At 41.9% G+C, this 24,872-nt stretch overlaps 1 protein-coding gene across 1 annotated transcript; it reads left to right on the top strand.

Moving 5' to 3' along the window:
• Window positions 1-744: 744 nt before the first annotated feature.
• rin1b (Ras and Rab interactor 1b) lies at window positions 745-24,462 on the top strand. The gene is made up of 12 exons (XM_079672451.1): window positions 745-889; window positions 10,476-10,619; window positions 11,026-11,140; window positions 11,381-11,453; window positions 11,865-11,956; window positions 13,435-13,604; window positions 13,749-14,033; window positions 14,680-15,235; window positions 17,494-17,802; window positions 18,945-19,076; window positions 20,121-20,290; window positions 22,658-24,462. Exons 1-12 carry the CDS (start codon window positions 884-886, stop codon window positions 22,979-22,981), a joined length of 2,376 nt encoding a protein of 791 aa, XP_079528577.1. The 5' UTR covers window positions 745-883; the 3' UTR covers window positions 22,982-24,462.
• The last annotated feature ends 410 nt before the right edge of the window (window positions 24,463-24,872 follow it).

The following is a 24,872-nucleotide window of genomic DNA, read 5'->3' as shown; positions in this document are numbered from 1 at the left end:
AAAACAAGCCTCAGGGATAAATATTCATGAGTCATTAAGTTATTTAAGATCATCAAGGTCCTTTGAAACTATTAAGTACATGCTGTGATTGACTGACAGTTTCTGCACCTGTATGCAAGACAATTTATACAAGTTATTCTTTAGTTGGTCTTGTACAAACAAACAAATGGCCCTCCACTCATCCGTCCCTTTCAATACCTTCACCTTGGTTTCCTTCAGGTAAAATACATTCAGTATTAGGTTTATCAGTTGCTATTGTAGATACATGGTGGTGCAACATAACCGACTGTGAAATACAGGAGCACAATATATCGTTGTATAATATTTCCTCCAGTGGATCCCTAAGTGGTACACACTGGCCCTTTAATTACATTACATGACATGTCACTTGTTGGACGCTTTTATCCAAAACATGCTCAATACTGTGGACAATCCCCACAGGAGCAATTTGGGGTGAAGTGTCTCAGGGACACAACGACATGCTGACTGCAGTGGGGTTTGAACCTGTGCTCCCCTGATCCGAACACCAACGCCATAGTCCACTGCGCCACACGCCTCCGTTTAATGGGGCTTTAACACCAACGCGGTTCCAGGGCCGGTTCTGAGCTAGAGCCTCAAAACCACTCTTTTCCCCTTCCTGTTTTAATGCCCCTAGTTTTAATATCAATCATGACAACATTTAAATGGGATTACATTTAAAGTCAATGTCTATTTGATATCATTTAGTAATTAATTTTGTTTGGCCACTTTCAGCACGAACGTGACGTCACTTGCCGTCATGTTGAAACGGCTAACTGTCAACAACAGTCGCTTTTTTTTTTACAAGTCCAGTGTTTACCGAGCAACAACATCTTTTTAATGGAGTCTGGTGTGTTTTCACTCGATGAATGTAAGTCAAATATTCCCTCTCACTTGGCTATAGGTTCGGTTTTCAATAACTCCTCAGGGAAATACATACAAGCTCCTTTAACCGCTAAAGTAGCCATTGTTTTCGCTAGCATGATGCTAACTTTTCATACGGCGCAGGTAATGCTAGCTGTGGGTTTTAAAAGCTTTGTTACTGAAAAAAATAACTAAACAAAGTGAAGTTATGGGACGGATGACCAATATGTTAGCAGCAAGCATGTTAAAAGATGCTAGCTAACTGCGTCAGGTGATATTTCTCTCTGAGTATCCCTTTTTACGTGATTTAATATATAATTAATAAAGAAAATTGATAATATTCATATGATTACATGTCTGTGCCTTTCAAATTATTCTAAAGGCACATGATATTGTTTGCAGAAAAGTGGGAAAATCTCTGTCAAATTGTTGATGCTTTCACTAGGTGGCGCCAAATACAGATTTATTTTAAATTCTACGTTTTATTTTATTTAGTTCCTTCTTTAAACATTTTAAACAAAGATAATGTTCCATAGAAACATTTGTTTTGCCAAGTAGGGTACATGGAATTTTTCTATTTTGGTGCAAAACAAAAAACTGCAAAAGTAAAGAATCATATATATATAGAAAATAGAAATGTACAATGAAAAAAGGTTTAAAATAATTTGTGAAAAAAATGATGTCTTTAATGCTGTAAAGTTTTTGATAAGCGAAGTTTAGGAATAATAGGCAATAATACAACATTACTATAGGGGCTTTGCAATCACTCAATATTATTTCTCATCAAAATTATTTCTTGATGTTGTTTAAACTGAATGTGAAAATATGTTGAAGTGTTGAAGACACCATGAAGAATACGCCCTCTCTCTTTTACACAAAAACACATGCTGGTCTGACAGAACTATTGGTGATAATGCCCCCTTCTGAATCAGCGTACCATTTAACTGAAATGCTTCTAAAATTATGAATATTCACAGTTATGCTAACAGGCCATCTTCTCTCCTACGGTCCCAGTGTTACTTGTGACTCACGCTGATGCCTTTGTGACTTCATCATAAACACACTCAGAAACACACAGCTCTCACTTCCTTGTCACTGCTCTCGAATGCCATCACTACGGCACTTTTACAGCAGGCTTCAAAACGGACACCTGTCATCAGTCAGCAGGCCCTCGGTGCCCACTGTTGCCCCCTGCGGACACTTATATCCCACTGCAATTATGCCGTTCCATTAGTCATCCTACGCATGCACTGATGGGTTGCTGGCTATACTTAGACAACGTCATGGCCACTCTTATGAAAATGGGAGATGTAACAGTCTGATGCATGAAGATGAGATGAATAATAAGTACACCGTTGTTGCTTTGTTGCCTTTTTTGGACACTGTGTTTATGAGGAAACAAGCATTGCTCATTGTGTGGTCAACTTATATTTAGCACTTTGGTATGTTAGAGAAACGTGATCTATAACGTCAAGTTGGCATCTACGCTTCTGTATAGAGTGGTGGACATTTTTGTAGACCGGAAGCTAGCATAGCCAATGGGATTTCTTCATTGGATTTTGGAGAATAAGCTCTGTGGTATACACTAGGGATGTAACAATACCAAAAACTCACGGTACGATAATATCGCGATAAAAAGTCCACGGTACGATATTTATCGCAATATTGAAAAATAAAGGAAAAAAAAATTGATTTTTTTTTTTTTTTCTTTATTAAATACTACATCTGATTTATACAGTATTTTAGTAGGATAGTAGTATTTTAAAGTGTCAACAATATAATAATCAGACCCTGCAATAGAATAAATCAAGTTTCACTTTAGTTTTTCTAGTAACTCAACTCTAACTCACTCACTCAGCATCATCAAGGTTATCTTTTAGGAATATGAGCATGTCTACATTTCCAGGTAGAAGCTGGGATGTTTGGGAGTTTACAATATCCCCTGCTGTTGAAAAAACTCTCTTGCTTGGTACTGATGTTGCTGGGCGAGAGAGACATGCTTTGGCCATGGGTGACAGCAGTGGGTCAAACTGTGCATTGTCTCTTCACCACTTCAAAAACAATACAGTTTTTGCCAAGAAGGTGATGCTTATTGACAGGGCGAGATATAAATATACTGTTGGTACTTGTCAATGTATCTGGGTATGTACATGTAGCCCTGTAAATACGATGTCCTTTTGTGTTATCTGTTGTTTTATGTTCATGTTGTAACCTACTTGTTGCCATGTTGGACAGGTCTCCCTTGAAAAAGAGATCGATGATCTCAATGGGACCACCTGGTTAAATAAAGTTTAAAAAAAAAACAATTATAAAAAAAAAAAAAAATAGCGATATATTTTGTCAGTCTCACGACGGTATTGAGACATCTATTTACCGCGATATCGCGATATTCGATATATCGTTACATCCCTAGTATACACACGTCTATTATCTCTGAAATGTCTCGTTCAGCAGGATGATCTCCAGATATAAACACCGCTTTTCTAAAAGTTGAAGCATAAGTCAATTTCTAGAAGATAGTAGTTAGCGCTAGGCTACAAAGTAATCACACAAAACTTAATGTCATCGCGAATAGTGGAAAAATATCTCCTGCTCTCTCTTGCCTGTCAGTGCCAGAGAGTAAAAGTTTGTACAAAGTTACCGTCTCCAGCATTGTTGACAGTTTAGAAACTTTATTTTGTCATGGGCTGAAACAGTTTTAGTGAAGTTTGCATTATTACTTCCCACTGGAGATTCCTGTTGTTCCTGTTTGCCATCATTAGTAGTGAAATGTCTTTGCCTAGTTTTAGTTTGAAAGGTTTTCAGACAGTATGGTATTTCATTGTGACATACTTGTCTGAGTAGTAACAATTTGATGTAGTCACAAAAGTAAAATTAGGAAAATACACCCTGAAACTAAAGTAAAACCATTGAAAAGTAGGGACATTGTGGATTTGTCTGGGCTAAATATTACTGTAGACATGACACAATATCAAGGTAAGATGAAAGTGTCATAATTATCCTGACTCAGGTGATATAATACATTTCTGACTATAAGAATATCAAAACAAGAAAAAACATGTATTAATTTATATTGGCCGGGTATCTACTCTGCTAGCTGCCGGCCTGCTTATCATAATTCCCAGATGGAAATACCGTATGTGGGATGTGACAGGGAGCAAAGTGCACCACATCGCTATCAGTCATTACATTTTTGTGGCTGGAGGTAACATTGGTGGAGAAAAATGTTGTGAAGACTGTGATGCACCTTGGTTGATGAGGAGATGTGTGTGTGTGGCGGCATCAGCTCATTGGGTGGGGGTGTGAGATGTTTCAAGATTCAGTTTCCTCCTCTTCCTCCCTCCGCTGCCGTCTCAAGAGCCTCTAAGTGTCTCTGGACTTATTTAGTTAGGTGCTGTGTGCTGTGGATAACCGTCCAAATGCAATGAACACTACAGATGATTTATCACTGAAGTGTTTTATTGCAGCTGGAATTGAGTTTATGAGAACACATCAACCATAAACATCTTTAGACTCGATAGTGTTGGACTAATGATCAGAAATATTCCTTGAAGAGGCAGAGGTACTAATTTCTCCTCTGGCTGTATCCTCGAGAGACCACAATGCATTGCAGCGAGATGTTGTTTTAGGTGTAAAGGGCACTATCGCTACCATTATGGCTTCATACGCCTACACAATATACTTAGCTGAATACAAGTTCATGTGCATGTAGAGGCTGCATGAGCTACGTAAGAAATAGCTCAGGCAAAATCACTCGAACTGATTTTTGAGCCTTTTAGAAAGACTGATACAATGCATTTTATTGTCATAATTTAACTTCAAATGTATATTTAGTTTCACCTCCGTTAAATGTAGCAACTTATTAAAGTTCATTTGATAGTTTTATTCCTCAAAGTTGTCTATTGTAGTGTTTATTTGTTTATTTCAAGGACTCAAAACTGACCTATTTATTTATGTCAAAGGGACATTATAGTATTTCATACCGATGGACCATAGTGTTGGAATTCTTACTTGAATAAACGTTTAACCCATTGAGACTCTTTAAGACCAATTTTCCTTTCCCATGCACTTTGCAAGTGTGTGAAGCTGCATGAGAACCCTCCACTCCACTTCACACACCGCCTCACTCTGGATAAGAGAGTTCTTCTGAGCTCTAGGTGGTTCTCCTGGCAACATCAGACAAAACTCCTCACCAAACTCATGTCCTCCCCTCAGAGTGGTGGCACCAGTGCTAAGCTAAATGCGGCTATTATTCGGAGTGATGACATTTTTTCTTGTCATTAGCCACTTGTTAGCAACCTGCCATTAATACAGTAGTGACTTGTTTTATGTTGTGCGGAAAGAACTCATAAGATTGTTTTGAACACAGACCTTATTTTGGGAATCCAACCAAAAGCACAGGAGCTTGGAATACTAACTCGTTTTCAGGTTAAAGGCGAATTCCTGCTCCTTTCCTTTGCTTCCCACGACAAAGCTGTCATTAGCAAACATCTGAATGTGGCACATTGCGTTGAGATTGAAACCATTGTTCCCTTGGGTGTCTCACTGTTCTTACCCGAACCAGATGGGGAACTGGTCTGGAGGTGGATGAATCTGGACGTCATGGTGCACCAGGCTGAGCAGCTGCTCACCGTCAGGGATCTCTTTCATCCTACACTGTTCTCCTAAATCCTGTGTTTTTGTCATCCTCCTCTTCAGCTTCTTCAGGTCAATTCAACTTCAGCTTCACCTCCTGCCCTAAAAGACTACTTTCTTTTGTCCTAAATAGCTTCAAGTCAAGGAATTGTTGTCAAGAAAAAGTCAAGACAAAGTGTGTATACATCAAATTAACAGATGCATGACACTGGTCTGAGAAAGACTGATGTGGATTTTTATTTTTATTAATTTTTTGGGGAGTTTTACCCTTTTTTTGGAGTTGTTTCACTTGTTGAGGTTATTTTAGTCCTATGTAGTTGTTATGTGAATTTGTGTGTCTCTTTATAGTCATTTTGAGTCTCTTTGTGGTCATTTAGTCTCCCTTAGTTACCTTGTTTCTCTATGTGGTTTATTTTTAGGAATTGAGTCCCTCCTAGTTGTTCCTAGGCCACAGGGGGCCCCTGACGTTTAGGGCCACTGTTCCCAATAGACCCCTTTCAGTAATACATCTATTCTTGGGCTGCATAAATACCTTATAAAATATACAGGAAACTGGTATGCAACGCTGATACCTATTGCACCTGCTATGTTTTCTCAGATCTGCTAAAAAACAAATATTCCATGTTTGAGTCACTGCATCAAATCCGTCATCACTCGCTCAGCCAGCCTTTTGGTCAGTCCTTCTGTCCAGTTAAGCATCTCTTTCCAGCTCAAATATATTCAATTTCTCTCTAGCAGTCAGTCATCATTTGCACAATAGAATCTGATGTTGCCTTTCCAAAATACCCATTAGCACTCTGCTGATTTTTGGCAGTGTAAATGCTCACTCCAGATGTGCCGGCACCAGCCCATTCCCACTCTACGTAGCCTTTCTCCCAGACGTCATTGACGGCCCATCTACACTACAGGCATGAAAAAATCTTGAAGCTGGGCGTGTCTGAAGCTTGGCGATTTTTTGCGAGCAACCAATCACATGAATCTCCCGCCCCCGACATACAAAGCAATAGCAATGTTAAAACGAAGTAAACTGGATATAAACTCTCCAAACAGGCGAAAAAACTATCAGTTTCACCCACTGTCTCTGCCACCTCCCTCCATGCCTGGTTCCTCCGGTTTGTATCCCGGTAAATAGTTCCGGTCGTAAAGAACCGGCTGATTTGCTACCGTAATATCTCGTTTGGAATATGAGGAAATGAACTGCGGTCTGGCTCTCCCAGCTTGCACGCGGTTGGATTGGCTGAGCTTGCACTGGCGGGATTTGCATAAACGGAATTTGATTGGCTGATGCCAAGCATCGAGCCTCAAAAGTTGAACATTGTTCAACTTTTGATGCCGATAGATGCTCGTGATGCTTGCAAAGCCATGCCATGCTCCCCACAATGCAGTTCGGCGAAGATTAAAAATCTTCTACGTCACCCCATTCAAGTGAATGGGCGAAGCGTTGAAAGCATTTTTTGATGCCTGTAGTGTAGACGTACCTCTTTTCATCGGCTTAACTCCTCCAGAAGCATCAGACTTTCTGGTTTATGCTGCTGCTGCCCTCAGGTGCAGAATCACCGTGTTAGATATACATTGTACGTCTCCTCTTGCTTATTACATCTCCAGTCTGCCTGCTTGAACTCCAGCGCTGCAGGCCCACTGAAGTTATGATTTCCTAACCCAGGTTACATTTTCCGTCCCAGCTTTTTCTTGTCTCTTTTCATCATTATAGCTTTTATCTGGTTTTCTCTCTGTGTGTGGCTCTCTTTCTCTGAGGGAATTGCATAAGTATTTTCTCTGTGTGTGGGCAGCGTTGTGTTTTATGTAAGGCGGACATGGAAATGGCTAGCGATAACACAAGGGTTTTCGCTCTGTATTCTTTCTGCCTCTCTCTCGCTCTCTGCCGGTCTTATAGCCTTGTGTGGTTGTTTGTGTGTGTGTGTGTGTGTGTGTGCGGTTGGGTCATCGGACTGTGGCTCTGCGTGGTGGTTGGCTCCAGATAACACAATAGGGTGATTCTGCAGGCCCACTCGCACGGAAATATATATTTTTTTACACACACCTTGAAATTAATCATATTTTACTCCTAATATGAAGATGGTGATACATGTTGACATGTTGTGATTACGCGTCTCTTTTGAAGTCGAACGTGATACAGGTAAAACACTCATAGGTCTGCTGTTTATTTGCCTGAATGAATAAAAAATGTTTGCAAGTTTTACTTATTTTAAGTTGAGGATGGTGGATTTTGACAGCTAAAATTGTGTCACTCCCATTTGATTAACTGTGGCTAATAAGTGTAAATGAATGCTAATGCAAAATCAAGGAAAATAATATATTTAACTGACTCATTTGAAACCTAAAAAAGGGTGCTCAATATGCACGGAGACTAGGGCTGCTCGATTATGGCAAAAATCATAATCTCGATTATTTGTCAATAATTGATATCACGATTATTAAAAACGATTATCCATTTACAAAAATTTGAACAGTATGTTTTTAACAGTTGATTACCCTGAACTTTAAGTATAATTCAACTGAAAAAACTATTAAAAAAATAATAAAAAATAAAATAATCGTTTTATTTTGATTATGGTGTTTTCATAATCGTTGTAAGCCAAAATCGTAATTGCGATTAAAATACGATTAATTGAGAAGCCCTGGAGACTGCATACATTTCGTAATGTATGTGTCGTGACACCCAGTGCTGCTTCTTATACTCAGCTGAACTATGAGTTTATGTAAAGAATAATAACTGGCTATTGTGGAAAACCCCAGATTTATGCTAATCTGGGAGAAACACAAACTGGGGCAAAATTATTAGAGGAAGTTAGCCAGGCAGGCATGCTTACGTTTTGTAGCTTATGCTAGATTTCTAGCTTACATTTTGACTTGTAAGCTCTTTCCTAACCAGGTGTTTCTGTCATATTAGTCCCATGCTCACTGTGTCTACATGAGGAGAAACTCAGAGTTTAAATCGCCCGTCCTGTGTAGTTACAGTTGCTAAAATATCAGACTTTACTCTTGGTGGATTTAGCTCACTGTCAATTCTGCTCATTTTTAAACTGATTAAAAAAGTTCTCCCAGTTTCCTCCAAAGCCTTCCAGCTGCAGGAACAAACCTGTTATTTTTATGAAACACCGAGTCCCTCCTTTGATTGATGTCTGCTGTACTTGAATCCTAACCCCTCTAATGCTATTTACCGCTAACTGCTAATGGCCCCTTCAGAGTGCAGATTGGCACACAGATAACCCGCTTCCCCTCAAGGGGGGGGGGAGAGTTATGTAATAAGTGGCAGGAGGTGATGAAAAATGTGAAATATTCAAATGTGTTATTGAGAGCAAACACTATTCATACGGCTTCCTCTTAAGCCTCAGAAAAAAGCTGCTGCATCTAATTTTTAGCAGTCGTTGCTCAGAAATGAACTCGGAGGAAGCGCACAAAATGTTAATGGCATAATTGTGTTATTTATTTTTCCGAAATAAGAAAATCCTATTAATAAAAACACCTTTACACCCTGGTCACCTTTTTTTAGATACTGTATCCAACCTGTCAGGGAAAGGGTGTTTCACTGAGTGGGAATGCCTGGTAGGATGTGTAGGCCCGGGTTTCTATGGCAACCATCTGCTGCTACGCTCACGAGCGTTCGTCGGCAGCCCACACAGTGTGACATCCAGCAGCAAGCCAATCTGAGAGAGAAAGTAAATCTGTGATTGAATGTTAAGACGAAAGGGCCAGGAATAATAAGGACACAGTTCAAACTGAGTGGTTGGAGCACAAGCCAAGGTGCATTTTATCCAGAATATCAAAGTCTTTCAGGACTCTGTTGAGTTTCCTGCTGTTATAGTAAAGACAGAAGGGGGGAGGTGTGTAGCATACAACACACTTCCATAATAGACTGAACAGAAGGATGTAAAGCTGCTTTCAAATGTGTTGGAACACAAGCTTGGTAAAGGATAAGTAAGTTGAAACCACTTTTAGAGAACAGGTACAAAGTTAAGATGCCAGCCGTCAACCACAACTTCCTTGTTTAAAGGGGCCCTATTCGGCTCATTTTCAGGTTTGCTTTATTTTTCCCATACTGCTAGTGCTGCAGCTTAATAATAATAATAATAATAATAATAAAAAACAGCCAAAAATCTGCATTTGTTTAAGATATGAAACACAATATCTGCCTTTTAACTGAGAAGAACAATGTTAAATCAAGAAATTTTTACTGAAACTGAATCTGACGAGTCAGATTTGTAGTAATGTAGTCACGTTCTGAAAGGATTTCATATACAAAAGAACTATAGATGACGCAATGATATGGTATGCGTCTTAACCATTCAGATAAGGGGGCTTAATGGATACCTCCTCTACATACTTAACTAAAGACAGATGTGTAACGACCACAAAGACACAAAAACAATAACAAAAGAGAAACTAAACAACTGTAAAGTCTGTGAGTGATCCCATTATGTCCTTTTCTTCTTCTCCCTCCACCACTATAATAGAACTGGGGCCAAACGACCAGATTTGATCGTAGCAATAACTAAGAATTGATTGTGTGTGTGTGTGTGTGTTTGTGTGTGTGTGTGTGAGAATTGTGTGTGTGTGTGTGTATAGGCACCTGAAAGCACCAGTCTATTGTGAACACACACTTTCTTACTCTTAAGTACACTTGTGTGGTGCGTAGGATTCACTTCAACTTTAGGGGCCACGCTCTGGGAACAACTCCTAATCTGGGCAAACTGCACTCGCATACTTAACGTCAGACTGTATGCATTACTCATTGCCGCCTAAAGACAACCCATTGACAAAAAGAAAGCGTGACTAAGAGCTTGTGGAGGACAATGTATTCAGTGTGAAATGCACACATTGCAGAGCTTATCTTCTTAACAACACTGAATAAAATGTGTTTTTGTGGGAATGGATGTCGAAACTGACCAAAAATACTAATGTTATTGTTGAGTGATAACTATGTGGATGTGTTTCAGATGCAGGAGACGGGCGGTTCCCATCACGGCTCTCAGAGGGCGTTCAGTGTCCTGGACCGTCTGCTGCTCACACACCCTGTGTGGCTGCAGCTGTCACTCAACCAGGACTCCGCCCTCTACATCCTGCTCAGAGAGCCTGTCGGGGTACGTCAATAAGACTAAATGAATAACACACATTAAGACATTAGAGTCAGAATCAGAATACTTTATTTATCCTGGGGGAAATCATAAAACTGTGGTATTGAAGAGTTGAGATACTTATCTTAGGGTTGTAATTTCCTCAAACTCAAATGTCATGTTAATTAAAGACACTTCAAATGGAATAGTTTAACATTTTGTCGAAAAAACTATTTTATTCCATTTTTTTTCTCACAAACTAAAGCTTCTCTGAGGTTTTGACATTACACCATAGCTCATATTCATTGTTTTCCCTTTGCTTTTATTCTGACTCTACATTGCTGTTCACCCTCTGTGCCTCCTCCAGAAAACATAACAAAATATATTTTTTAACCTCCCTGTGCGTTATGTTTTGCTTCTGCTATGCTTACAGACCTTTTTGGTGCGTAAATGCAGCTTCAGCCAGAGGAAGGTGCTGTGTTTGAGAGCGACGGGGGACAAAAGTGCCTCCTCTGTTAAGGAGTGCTTCATCTGTGAGGAGGACTCCAGTGAGTATAAAACAAGCTACATTAGCATGAATTACCCACCTGTGAGCGGCGCACAAAACGCTACATTTCTCTACTCGTCGATTTTGTTTTAGCACAGCTCATTCACTCACTGGGTGAAGTAGTGCGGGACACAGGCGATAGGTACTTCAAATCATTTGCAATTGCCAAATTTCCTGTTAGATTTAAAGTCTCCCACTACCTCCACAGCTGTCAATCAAACTCTGTCTCTTCTATAACCAGCATTCGCCTTGGAGAGCTCAGCGCTCACCTTCCCTGACCTGTGTCGCCTGGTGGCCTTCTACTGTATCAGCAGGTGATGTTTTATTTGAACTAAAACACAGCATGGTCCAAATAATGTGACTTATTGCTTTGTTTCACCACTTTTCACGGCAGCACATAATGATATATCAGTCAACATCGTGCTTTCACATTTGAAAACAGCTCAAAGCAGCCAATCAGAAATCCCTTATGTGTCCCACAGCAGGTAAATATACATTGTTAGAGCAAAGGGGACAGTGCAGATTAAAAGGGAAATACAATCAGTAGACCAAAATATTAAATTAAGAGGCAAGCAAACGTTCAAATACGTACACATCCTAGGTACAAATTAAAATACATTATAAAAGTAAGTGTCCAAATCACTTTTGCCACCTGATGTCATTCAGCGTGCACTTTCTGGAAGATTCATGGCCACACACATACTGAGTATTTCTATTATTTCCAGAGATGTGTTGCCCTTCCCGCTGCAACTACCAGAGGCCATCGCTAAAGCAGCGACACACAGGCAGCTGGAGAACATCTCACACATGGGACAAGGTACAGGGACGAAGACCTCTCATTCTTTTAAACATATTAAATAACTTTGATGTTCAGTTTTTAGCATTTAGTTCAGAGCAATCAAATGCTAGTCCCACATTTCACTAATCTTTGTGTTACTTTCACATTGCTTACTATTGTTTTAAAGCAACTACTTTACTTTGTCATTTGCTCTAAAAATATTAGATACTTTACTAGATTATCCTTTTAATTGTGCTTGCATAAGAGCTTTATACTAGCATTGTGGTTTTAAGGTGGTGAAGTTAACATACTTGCTAAAAATCAGTCATGTTGATGTTTAGTTTGAACATTTAGCTCAAATGCTAGCTGCTAGCATGGCTATAGACTTTTTTTGTTACGATCACATGGCCTACCAACTACCAAGAAGAGACTCTTCCAAATGTTTTTACAGTGTATACATTCTTCCTGTAGATTACTTATGAAGCAAGGCATAGTTTTAAAATGTCCACCTTGCAGCATTTGATCGTGAGGATACAGTGAAAGTCCTCTGTAACAGCTCCTCCTCAGCAGCGTATTGCAAATGTGATAAACTAAAGGAATGAGTGCAAGAACTGACTGCCAGCTTGCATCTATTTTAACATGGAAACATGTACTGAGCAGCAGCAGTGAGCGAGGCGTGACTTCGGTTTGGCTAAAATTGACACCAGTTAGACACAGTATGTGTCCCCGACTGCAGCTCGGAGATAAAACACTTTTCCTCACGTGGTTCTGCAGGTTCAGTCTGCTGTAGTCAGATAAACCTACATTGCACATATTTAAGTGCTTGTTTGGGGTTCGTTTGACTACAGGTTTTTGTAAAATGAAAAAAAGTCAGGTTTGGGGAAAATAGGAACCAAGTGCAGTTTAAAGGACTAAAAAAGATAAGGTAACAAAGTGAGCTTTATTAAAAAAAAAAGCCGAAGACAAAGAACACAAGACACCAATTAACATTAACAACCTGGGGAGCATGACAGACAGGAACAAACGTACAGGCGGGAGACATGGACTAGCAAAGACGTGAAGGACAAGGTGATATGGAAAGACAACGATCAGCACAGGGGAAGACAAGACTAAATACACAGAAGGGTAATCACAGGACAAGACACAGCTGGGCAGGGGAGGCAGAAACACAAGGGCAACAGGTGAACACAATCAGACAATCAGACACACTAACGACAGGAAGGCAAACACAGGAAGTAGGATCAGACAAGACACAAGGAGGAAAACATTTCAAAATAAAAAGGTGGAAAATGAAAACTTAAATCCAAAAGTAATCTGAAACGAGGTTAAGTCATTAACGAGAGATATAGAGATTCTATGTGTACCATTTCAACACAAGTGAATCATTAGAAGCCTAATTTAGTACATATTTACACAATTGCTGCAACAAATACAAAATTATTGGTTTTTTTTGTTGGTATTTCTGCACTTTTTTTAATGTATAATTGAAAAACTAAACCCATCTTTTTCCTGACTAGACTTCTGGAGCCCCCCGTCTGCTTCAGAGATCCAAAACGGACCGGTGGACTCGGGTGCAGCAACCAGCGGCAGCCAGAGTCAGCAGGACCTTTTCACCCTGCTGACCCACGTGAGGCCCGGGAAACTCTGCTTCATCAACCCTCTCTTCCTGCAGCTGGAGCTTAGCAAGGTTAGTAACTCTTTGTAAATCCATTACGAGGGATCTAATCCATCCTCCTATATGACTGCTACTGTTTGCCTTGCACTTCACTTTAACTCCTCGATAAATAAATCACTGGCTCGTGTTATATAAATACATCGTTCTCTTCTACAGCAGCCACAACTCATTAAGCACAGTGCCTCCAATAAACGGCACCGCTTCAAGCGCAGCATGCGTCTCCGGCTCTCCGAGTCCTCCATGAATCTGTCCCTGGAGGGTGTCGGCTCCTACTCGCCTCCCTCGTCCCTGGAGCTGCCCGGCGGCTCGGAGAGGCTGCAGAAGGCCGGAGCCAACCCGATGAGAAAAGTCCATCCGGGGGCGGGAGTCCTGAGGAGAACCCCCGCCATATCCACGGGGTCTGCAGAGGAAGAGGACGTGATGTCTGTCTACGTGCCAAAAGTAATACGTGTTAGCATCTTGAGTTTTACATGTTTGAGTTTGGATAATCCTCTTTCAGTCTCATGTTTTTTAATCATGTAAACAAGTCCCAACTTTAGCAGGTTTACCCATTTTCTCAACTCATCTAAAGTCTATTAGTGCAAAGAGCTAGAAATAACCCACCACAAAATCCCATTATATTGTCTTTGCAACTTAAAATCCGTTTCTGTCTAGAGATTGATGAGTAAGGCAATAACTGCACAAAACACAATATTCCCATGATAGTCCTCCTAAAGATCTTGATGGCTTGCAAGCAGGCTCCTTCTAACAAGTAAGCATCCTACAGTGATAAACACAGAACCTTTAAAGGTGGCACAATTGTTTTTACAATAAATCACATACATGTCGTCAAATGCCCCCCGGGTCTTGTGCACATTAAAAACACAAGCACTACAAACTGAAGGGGATTTCCACCAGAGGATGACCAGACGTCCCAAGGTCAGTTTCTATCTCTCCCACTCACTTTAATCTTGCAGTATTAAAACATATTCTTATCAAGGATTACAACACCTAAGGATTACTTTTCTCAATGGTTACATCTCACACCTTTAATCCAACAATTTCCGTTCCATGATGCTGTTCAATGATCGTTTCTGTCCTGGTCCAGACGTCTGCGAAGGTGGAGGACCCTCTGAAGCCGAAGCAGTCGGCCAAAGCCCAGGGGCCAGGCATCGAGGTGGCGGTTCTGGCTCTGGAGCGCCGTCCGGCTCCGTGCCTGGCCGAGCTGGACAGCAGCAGCTCCTTCAGCAGCATGGACGAGGACGATGACTCGGATTCAGATCCTGAAAGCATGGCCCGAGCCCAAACTGACGCCTACCGTCGGCCGCCGCTCGTTCGATCTCGAGGCCGCGGCGGGCTGCACCGCATGAGCGAGGCGTTCGTGTGTTTCTTCGCTCCAGATAAGCGGCTGACGCGCCTGGTGGAGGAGCTGTCCAGAGACCGGCGCTCCACCTTCGGGGGCATGGTGCAGGACTTCCTCCTGGAGCAAAGAGAAGTGCTCAAATCCCTGGCTTCCTCTCCTTCGGCCACTTCCTCTGCCCGTGTGACCTCCGTGCAGATGCTGCAGGGTCTCCGCCTCTTCCTGTCCCAGGCTAAGTGCTGCCTGCTGGACAGCGGAGAACTGGAGCCGCCTATCGAAACCCTGGTGCCGGAGAACGAGAAAGGTGAACACACTCACCTGGGAAATGCGAGAATGCAAATATTGCTAAATCAAGGAAAAACACATTTTATTCGACTCTAATGTAAATAAATATCCTTGTGAGGCAGTGTTTACTCAGAATGTCCTCATTGCACAAATTAGATCAAGAAGAGATGGCCCACCACATATCAACAAATACTCGCCTCGTGACAACCTGATTGGTTCATATGGCATTTGAACATCTTTAAATAACACGTTGTTTTTGTAGACGGAGGAGGTTGCGCGCTGCCAGAGGACGCAGGTCTATGGAAACAGACAGGCAGCCTTTTCTCTCAGCCCAGGCTCCAGTGAAAGGCACTGTCAACACAAAGTAGTTTTCTCGTGGGAAGGGGGGGTAGAGCCTCATTCACTAGAGCCCACATCGTCTCTGATATCTAGAAAACAGCGTTAGGAAACATCCATCACATCACACCACTAGTGTGCTTCTTCCCCTTTAATGTAAAGACATGGCGCCGCGCTACAGGAAGGATTCCAGTTAGACCTTTTGACACACTCCTCTATGTGGGTTTCTCTCTTTGTGTGTGTTCGCAGGTGTGTAAATGTGTGATGCTTACTTTACAGTGCAGAGGCTTCAGGGGGAGAGGGCTCGGCCGCTGCCTTCCCTCCTTCCCTCCTTCCTTCCTTCCTCCTGATTCTGAATTATCTCGCACTGCGTCGGTGGGAGGCATTTGCATTTTTTTTTTCTCCCCCTCGTTTATCATAAAAAGATATCACAGTCCCACGCTCACTTGAAGAGCAGCACGATTCAGGGGAGGGAGGGATGGAGGGAGGGATGGAAATAGGCAGGATACTTTGTAATCAGTTACACATCTATGAGCACTAACACAATCACATTACATGTAATCTGTTACTCTAGCAAAAGAGAGAGGGATGCTGGGAGGTAGAGAAACAGATGATGGAGGGTGTGAATGATTAATCACAGGAGGGGTGAAATAGTGAGGTAGATGGGGCCGGGCGGGGGGGGGGGGGGGGGTGATGGGGATTATCCAGGAGGGAAACATGAGGGATGGAGAGCAGGAGAGGAGGATATTGATGATGAGTGGAAAACAGCGAGCACTGGAGATTTGTTACCCACTTAGTCAGGACTGCCCACTATCTGCAGCAAAATCTCTGTGTGTGTGTGTGTGTGTGTGTGTGTGTGTGTGTGTGTGTGTGTGTGTGTGTGTGTGTGTGTGTGTGTGTGTGTGTGTGTGTGTGTGTGTGTGTGTGTGTGTGTGTGTGTGTGTGTGTGTGTGTGTGTGTGTGTGTGTGTGTGTGTGTGTGTGTGTGTGTGTGTGTGTGTGTGTGTGTGTGTGTGTCCACACGTGGGAGAGCATGCATTTGTAACATGTCCACAAGCTTTGTCTATTACATCTCACTGTTGTCAGGCCAGAAATAAAATGGTATCTCCGGATTGTTAGCCTCTCAGGTGGAAGGAAAAAATAACTTTGTGTTTTAGCCTGGCGGTGCATTTCTGAACGTAAGCAAAGAGGATTTAAAGGAGTAGTTTAACATTTTGAGGAAATACGGTCAATTGCTTACTCTCCGAGAGGGAATAGATTGACATACACACTGTGTGGCAGGAGCCAGAAGGAGAATAGCTTAGCATAAACAGACTGCAAACCAAAAGTGGAGGGAAAAAAAAGATTTACTTTACTTGGATAGCAAAAACACTTATACAATCAATTGCAATCTAATACAAAAAATCTGCAAACATTATTACTTTTCTTACTTTGTTAATTCAACTTTTTAACGCAATGCATTTCTTTGTTATTGTTTTGAAATTGCAAAAACATTTCAGATTGAGCTGCATGTTTCGAGTAACAAGCTCAATTAATTTCACAAATGAATGTTAAGTGTGATGGTGATGCCTTTTAGAAAATGTAAGTCCTAATAAAAAAGTTAAAATCATACATACTGTAAACCCAATTAATATGTAAAAGTACCAATAATAAGTAAATGTATAGTATTTTCTATCAACATGCTTTGTTCCTGTATTGATAATAGACGTGGGGTTTGATGTCTCGTCAGACAATTCCATTTTCATTATTCCTTTATCACAATAATTCAAAAGCCACATACCTTTCTGGGCCTCTTGCCAGTGCCTCAAGATATGTTGACACATTTCTCTACCTGCAAATCACTACAGAAGTGAAATACAAACAACTCTACAGTAAAAAAAAAGCCACACGGCAATAACGTTTTTAGTTTCAACCCAACAATGTCCTCCCCCTCTGTCCTCAGACCTGGCTCTGGAGCGGGCCATGTTCTCCTGTGTGCTGCGGCCCCTCAGGTCCCACCTTGAGAAGGCTCTGGTTGCGTTGCACACCCAGGACAGCAGCAGCCAGCGGCTCGCACAGAACATGATCCGCCTGAAGGGGGACGTGGCCATGGAGCGGCTGGGCGTGCGGACGGGCGTCCCCGACAGCCGCGAGGTGGAGCGGGTGAAGCAGAAGCTGCACCTGATGCAGAGGACGCACTCGCCCATCGACAAGGTGCTGCTGCTGCTGCAGGTCTGCAAGTGCGTCCAGAAGGCCATGGGATCCCTACATGGTGAGACCACATGCATCGTTTTTTTACGATATACGATACTTTATTGTCCGTTCCAGTCTGACATTTCTCGTTCATCACAGCAGCTCCATATGCAACATAAACAAGGACAAATATTAAAGAGGCCCCAGTCTGCTTTTTGGATTTGTCTTCTTCCTGTTGTGTGTTACAAAGGTTTGTGTGCATGTAAATGGGCAGCAAAGGATAACATCCCAGAACTTCACATCAGAGGGACTTTTCTTTCCCCGCCTCCTTTTGACTCTTTGTTTATTTCCTGAACATAGTGACATCCCTATATAACGCTCCTATTGGCTAGCGCTCAGACACATTGTACGTGATAAGCTAAGGGTCGGGATATCTCTGAGCGGTTGACCAATCACAACAGAGAGCTAAATAATCAGAGCAGACTGGGCTCATTTAAACACAATATATTAAAAAAAAAGAAGTTTTACCTCAATTCACCACAATATTGATAACATCTGATTCATGTTTGAAAATAGTCTCTGCTACTGTAGATCACATTCAACAGTGGGAGTGTCATTTGGTTTTGTGATATAGTTCTATTTTATTTATAAGATACATACTGTATATATACTGATTTCCAAAAAGAAAATCTTTAGAAAACTCATATTTAAAACGTGTCAATTCGACCTAAACACCATATAAGGGTTAACAAAACATTACAGTCACTAACAAAAATGTTCAGGACTTCATGATGGACTGGTGCTCAAGTTCCTGTATTCACTTGTAAATGGTCAACTGACATTTTCTATTTAGAAATGCTAGGTTTGCTGCTTGAACGTTTCCCTGTTGAAGGAATGAAGGTGAACTATCTTGGCAAAGTTGAGTCTGGTCACTTTTAAAAGCTCCACACTTCAGACGCAGTGTATAAGTGTGAGCTGAGGCACGGCCTGTCTGCTTTTCAGCACGACCTGCTGATCAGAAAAAGCTAAATCGTGTCAGTAAAATATTCAAGGTTTTGTAACTTACAAATCGGACATTCTCAAATTCTGATTAAATGGATAACCAACTAAATTAAAGTTGAGAAAAACACACATTTAAACTTTTTTTCCCTGCTGATAAAAAACAAAAAAAACTGCCTACATTTAAACTGTGCTTAAGTCAATTTTCCTGTTTTTTTCCAGGACAGGAAGTGAGCTGGGATGACTTCCTGCCGTCGCTGTCTTACGTGATCGTGGAGTGTAACAAGCCCCACATCCTGATAGAGGTGGAGTACATGATGGAGCTGCTGGAGCCCTCCTGGCTGGGAGGAGAGGGTACGACCTGAGCTCTGAATGCTGTAGCCCCAAAGCTGTGCTGTGCTTTGATTGGTTAAACCAGTAACAATCATTCTGTCTGTCTGTTGAAAAGAAAGGATTACCATCTCGTTTTAGTCATAATACATCTCAACATGATTTTTCTATATTTTCTTTAATTTTGGAACAAACTAACATACAAATCTTGTTGCCATATTTAATTTGAATACATTTATTATATTAATTGAGATTTTCTTTCCATCAACCAGCAAATTAAATATATTATTAATACCGCTCTGCAATCTAAGACAGATTAGATAGGTAAGGGGCTTTTTATAGACTGTTCTGGGGACAGATTGTGTCACAAACTTGGAAACACAAGGTATTGGACTCAAATGCACGACCCAGGAGACAGAGGTAAAGTATGAGTAAGATACTTTATTTCCAAAAAGGCTCAAAAAAGGCACAAAGAAAATCGCTCACTAAGTGAGAAACACAATTTACAAAATAACTGACAGCATAAATCAGGCTTGAAACAAGGAGAGTAATCCCAGGCATGCTGACTACCTGCACCGGGACAGGACGAACTGACACAGAACAAGGGGAGACTGGGGAATTTAAACAAGAGGGCACAGGTGGAAACAATCAGGGGCGGGGCTGGCGCTGATGAGACACACGAGGGTAGGGAGTCAAGGAACCTGGAGTGAAGCATAACAAGTGAGTGTCAAAATAAAACAGGAAGTGGGAGACAATACAAAAATGAACCAAACATGACTAAACTCAACACTTTTGATGGGACACGACAGATTGGTCCAATTAAATTGAACATATGTCCTCTCTTTGCGCCTGTACACGCCTCTGCTAGGCCTGGAGTGTTTGGCTCACCTCTACTAGTGACTAATCAGATTTTGGTTTTCACATCTCTTACTACTTATAACTCCATCTTTGTTTTTCCCGTCCCTTTTTAAATTCTTAATAAGAAAGCAAAGTATGTATTCAGTATCCTACACATTAGTCGACTCTTCATACCTTCATGAGGCTTAGTTGTATACTTGTTGTTTGCAGGTGGGTACTACCTGACCAGTGTGTATGCCAGCCTGTGTCTGATCCAGAGTCTGGAGCGGGACCAGCCGTTCTCCGGCTGCCTGACAGCGGAGGCCCAGGACGCTCTGAAAGAGTGGAGCTGCAGGAGGAGCCGGGACGCCCAGAGACAGAAGGAGAGCCAGCAGAGCCAGGTACTCTTCCAGACATTCCTGTTATTATATTATCAATAGTAGCACACCATGGAAACACTGCTACGGCGTGTGTGGGTTGGCACAGTAAGCTGCTTTGTCACAGGTCTTTGTAAAGCTGATTGATGTGCAGTTTAGGAACTCCTCCTTATTATGTACTGAAACAATTCTATGGGATATTATCCAATGCACCATGTCAAAGCTTTAAAACATGAAGAAAAATGAAGAAGTAAGACTTTGTTATGTGAAATATTAAATGGTAAATGGACTGCATTTAAATACTGCTTTTCCAGTCTACAACCCCTCAAAGTGTTTAACATACACAAGTCATGATCCATAATTCACACCATACAGGCAGGGGCTGCTGTGCAATGGGCCCCCTGCTCATCACTCACTTGTGGTTAAGTATCTTGCTCAAGGGTACATGTTGACTGCAGGGTCTGGGATCAAACCCCCAACCTTCTTCGACAACAACATTACCTTACAGCCACAGTCGCTCCATATTACAATTTGTTTTTAAAAAAATTGTGAAAGCTTGAAATGTGCTATCACTTACTTACTGGAAATAGGTACCTAAACTAGAAAATAAACTACTTGTTCAATTGTTAGAGGTCTTTAAAGATAGGAAAATAAAAGCAGAGGGTCTACTTTAGTTTTTATTTAATAAGATTGTTTCCATATTTCTAAACTCTCCCCTTTTTGAGGGACGAATTAAGTTCACAATTGTAAAAGAATGTTATCTGAAATGTAAACACATACAACCTCAACCTGTCGTTTCAGTTAGTTATTAGTTATCGCTGTAATCTGTGAAGTTTGATTCGTAACTTTGTGATGAGTCTTTTGCAGCTTGCGTTTTTAAAGATGTTCTGTGTTCCTAGCTGCAAAGTACCTTTTTGAAATCTGTCCTGATGTCTGAACTTCAGGTTATAACACTCGAAAAAACATCCGACAGACACTAAGAATCATCAAGAAACTGTTTGTACATTTCATGATCCAAACATGCACCTGTTTCCTGTCTCAAAAAAGACACACATGGAGATAATCCCCCAAAGAGGTCAGACTTTACATAAATGACACTGATGGCGATGCACTGATCATCAACAGATTATCTTACATCTGCAGCGATGGCCGGTGGAGTTGAACAATCCACCTATATTGGGTTTTTAGAGTCTATTGAAGCTTGAAAAGTCAAAGGCCAAATGTTCTGGATGTCATGCAGAGGTGAATATTTACAGTGGAACAGTAGGTCATTCATAAAAAATAAAAAAAGACCACACACCTGGATTTCCCTTCTTTGGCGTGCAATCACAAATTCATTTTCAGGGATTAGTTTTTAGTCATTTTTAGAGGTAATCCGCTGATCTGGTGCCGGATTTCCACATGGCATGCACTATAATACGCACACTTCTTCCCTACACTCTCCTCTGATCAGTCGGATTGGTGAAAAGGTTCCACCAGATGCCACGGGGAGAGAGAAAAAGGGCATTGTCATCCACAGCGTTTGTGTCTCGTCACGTGGTTCCTCTCCTGGCTTCAAATAGCCGATCTAACTCACCCGGCAGCCAGATTTTCCACTGACACAGGCGGGGATCAGTGAGCCAAGTGCTATGAAGAAGTGGGCGGTCAGATAACATGAAATTTATTGAGCTGCATCTACCCATCGAAGCAGGCAAACACAATATGCACACGGACAGCGAGGAGCTCAGTGACTCTGTAAGTTTTCACCACGGCAGACCTGTTGATTCTAATTGCTTGTTGTATTTGGGAATCTGTCCGTGTGTGTGTGTGTGTGTGTTTGTGTGTGTGTGGCAGAGAAGAGGATTCTCACTGGTTTCTTAATGTTTGGTTAAATAGGATTAAGTTGTCATTCTGTGTGTGTGTGTGTGATGTGAGGGCGTCTGTAGGTGGCTGTGTCTGGCGTTATGTAACGGCTCAGGTAATGCACTATTGCCGCTAAGTGTTTGAAGATTGTTGAGACTTCTTTTAGTCGTGTCGCTTTCTGTTTTTAAATGGCAAAAAGTTTGCGCTGGAAAACTTCAGCAGAACACGAGGAGAGAACGGGCTTTATGGATTATATTCGGTGAGTTTGGACGAGTGGATTTATTTGGGAGTTTGTCAATGAAGCAGAGAAAAGATGATTTCCCTGTAAAGCTCTTGGACCCGCTGGTTATGTGTGTGTGGGAAGCTTCTGTTTCAGAGAGCGTTTCTTTTATGAGCATGATTTCGGCTCATTTATCACAGTGGATTATAAACCTGCACCTCCGGCTCCATCTCTCTCCTCCCCCTCTTTTGCCCTCTCTCCATAAGCCTCTTGACCTCTGTTTTGCATGAACACAGTATATATTAACTCTTTATTTTCCCTCCCCGCAGCGGTGCGTTCGGATACTGTTCCAGGACGGGGAGCGGAGCGCCGTGCGGACGTTGCAGTGGAGCGCCGGGGAAACCAGCCAGGCGTTGGCCCAGCTGTGCGCCTCCACCTTCGCTGTGTCCGACCCGCAGCAATACACCCTGTACTGGCGCAGCGGCGGGGAGATGAGGCCCCTGCCCCCCCAAGCGCAGCCCCAGGACCTGGCCAGCCACAGCGAGGGGGGGCCGTCGCTCTCCTACCTGAGGACCGACCACGACTTCAGCAAGATGCGGCGGCTCACCAGAGGTGGCGCCGTGGACCTGAGCGAGTCGGTGTGTGAGGAGTGAGTGGGAGGGGAAGGAGGGAGGAGGAGGGGGAGGATGGAGATGGATGCTTGCTCTCGCTTTTTCTCTCTCTTTCTCCCTCTCGTTCTGTCTCTTTTCTCTCCGGGCGGTGTGCGGTGTCTCGTCGTGGGTCACGACTCGTTGTGAATAACTTCAGCCGTCAGACTCGGAGCAGAACCTTTAACGGTAAACTCTTTCCTCCAGAACGGAGCGGCACAGCGACGTTAGGACAACAGTCGTACCACTCAGAGTGGCTGCTGGTGTGTACTACTATTTTTGTGACATGGAAAATGTGTAATAAATGGATTTGGTTGTTATTTTGAAACATGAACCCAGGGTTATACCGTGAAGGGATTACATCATTAAAAAACGTGAGGTGGCTCAAATCCAAAGACAAATTCTGTGAGACTACTGTTGCCTGGAAACAAACTCACTTCCTGTACGTACAAGAGATGGCAAATTGTCCACCGTGGTGATGTAACTCTCTCACTGTATAGTTCTGGGTGAAATCTAAACAAGACACTTGGATGTTTTATTACTTTTGTGTGTAAAAGTCTGCAGATCCTCGGATGGAGTGTTTAAAGGGTTTGGAGATGCAAACTTGTCTGTGCCCCCTGGAATACAGTTTGAAGTGTTACAGCCAAGACCAAACCTCAATACCAAAGTGACAAAAAACCACATATGTAGGACATTTTGTCATAAAAAAAAGGTGTTTACTTTGAAAGGAATCAGGTGTAGAAGCTCTAAGGAAGCTTTAAATCAGTGGTTACTTTTAGGATCACCCACAGAGACGATATTATTTTTAGCTTTTTTGAGAAAAGGCGCTCACTCTCCTTTCTCTCGTATTAAGTGTTTTTGGCTACTGGAGTAATGGGCGAGTAGGAGGGAAGTGACAGAGCTCTGTTTTTAAACCATGTGAGAAAAAAGGCAACCTGTGACATATTTACTGAATGACTTGCGAATGTATCAAAATCTTGTTTCCTTGTTTGACTTTAATCCTTAATCACAGCTGCGTTACGGTTCACTGCTTCTTCAGTTTTCTCTCTTTGCCGTACTGTAAGATAACACACCACGTTACAACAATAAACCTGTGGGTGACCGGTCGAATGTAAATGTAAACGTCACCAGCTTCTGGCGACTCCTGCTGCAAGTCATCCCCATCCACTGACTGTTCATCCCTGATTATCATATTATGTATTCTAAACTTTTGAATTGTTCAATTTGTTGGGTAGATATCAAACCTAAGTATGGATGTGCGACATATCTGGAGATCATTTGGAGAACTACAGTATGATGTGTTTTCTGAAAAATTATTGCATGCTTTTTTTTTCATTTAACGTGAAGGTTCTGCGAATGTGGCGTGTGTGCGTGTGAAGCATGTGTTCATTGTGAGAGCTCACTATTTATTTTCTCAGTGTGAAAACACATTACTGTATTTTGTCAGGTATCTCAGTATCGCAATAAAAAATTGCAATATCTGTTCAGTGTTGTTACAACCAGTTTTGTTTAGTGGTTATTGGATAGCACGGTCGGCTCTAGAACAAATCGAATGGGGGGGAAATAATTTACCACGGGGGGGGCACATAATGCCGTCAACAACCAACACACAAACACCAACGTAACTTCAATTTAAAAAAACATGCTGTAAAGTCTGTCGTCTTTCACACACATTGCATGGGTGTAGTGCTATTTTAGCGCACCTATGACTTGTGCATACATGCACGGTTGTGGCTCGACCACCAAAACAGAAACATATGGCCACCATATAAAAAGTGTGCAAATGTATTTAGTATCCTATCCATGTGAACATGTTTTAGGTGGGGGTTGGACCTAACGTCCTCTAAGAGGGTCTGGGGGCATGCTCCCCCGGGAAGACTTTTTATATATTGAAGTT

Source organism: Notothenia rossii (assembly GCF_949606895.1).
Source record: "Notothenia rossii genome assembly, chromosome: 3".
NCBI classification, from domain to species: domain Eukaryota; kingdom Metazoa; phylum Chordata; class Actinopteri; order Perciformes; family Nototheniidae; genus Notothenia; species Notothenia rossii.
The sequence above is the reverse complement of the archived record's forward strand: the minus strand, read 5'-3'. Positions and strand labels throughout refer to the sequence as shown.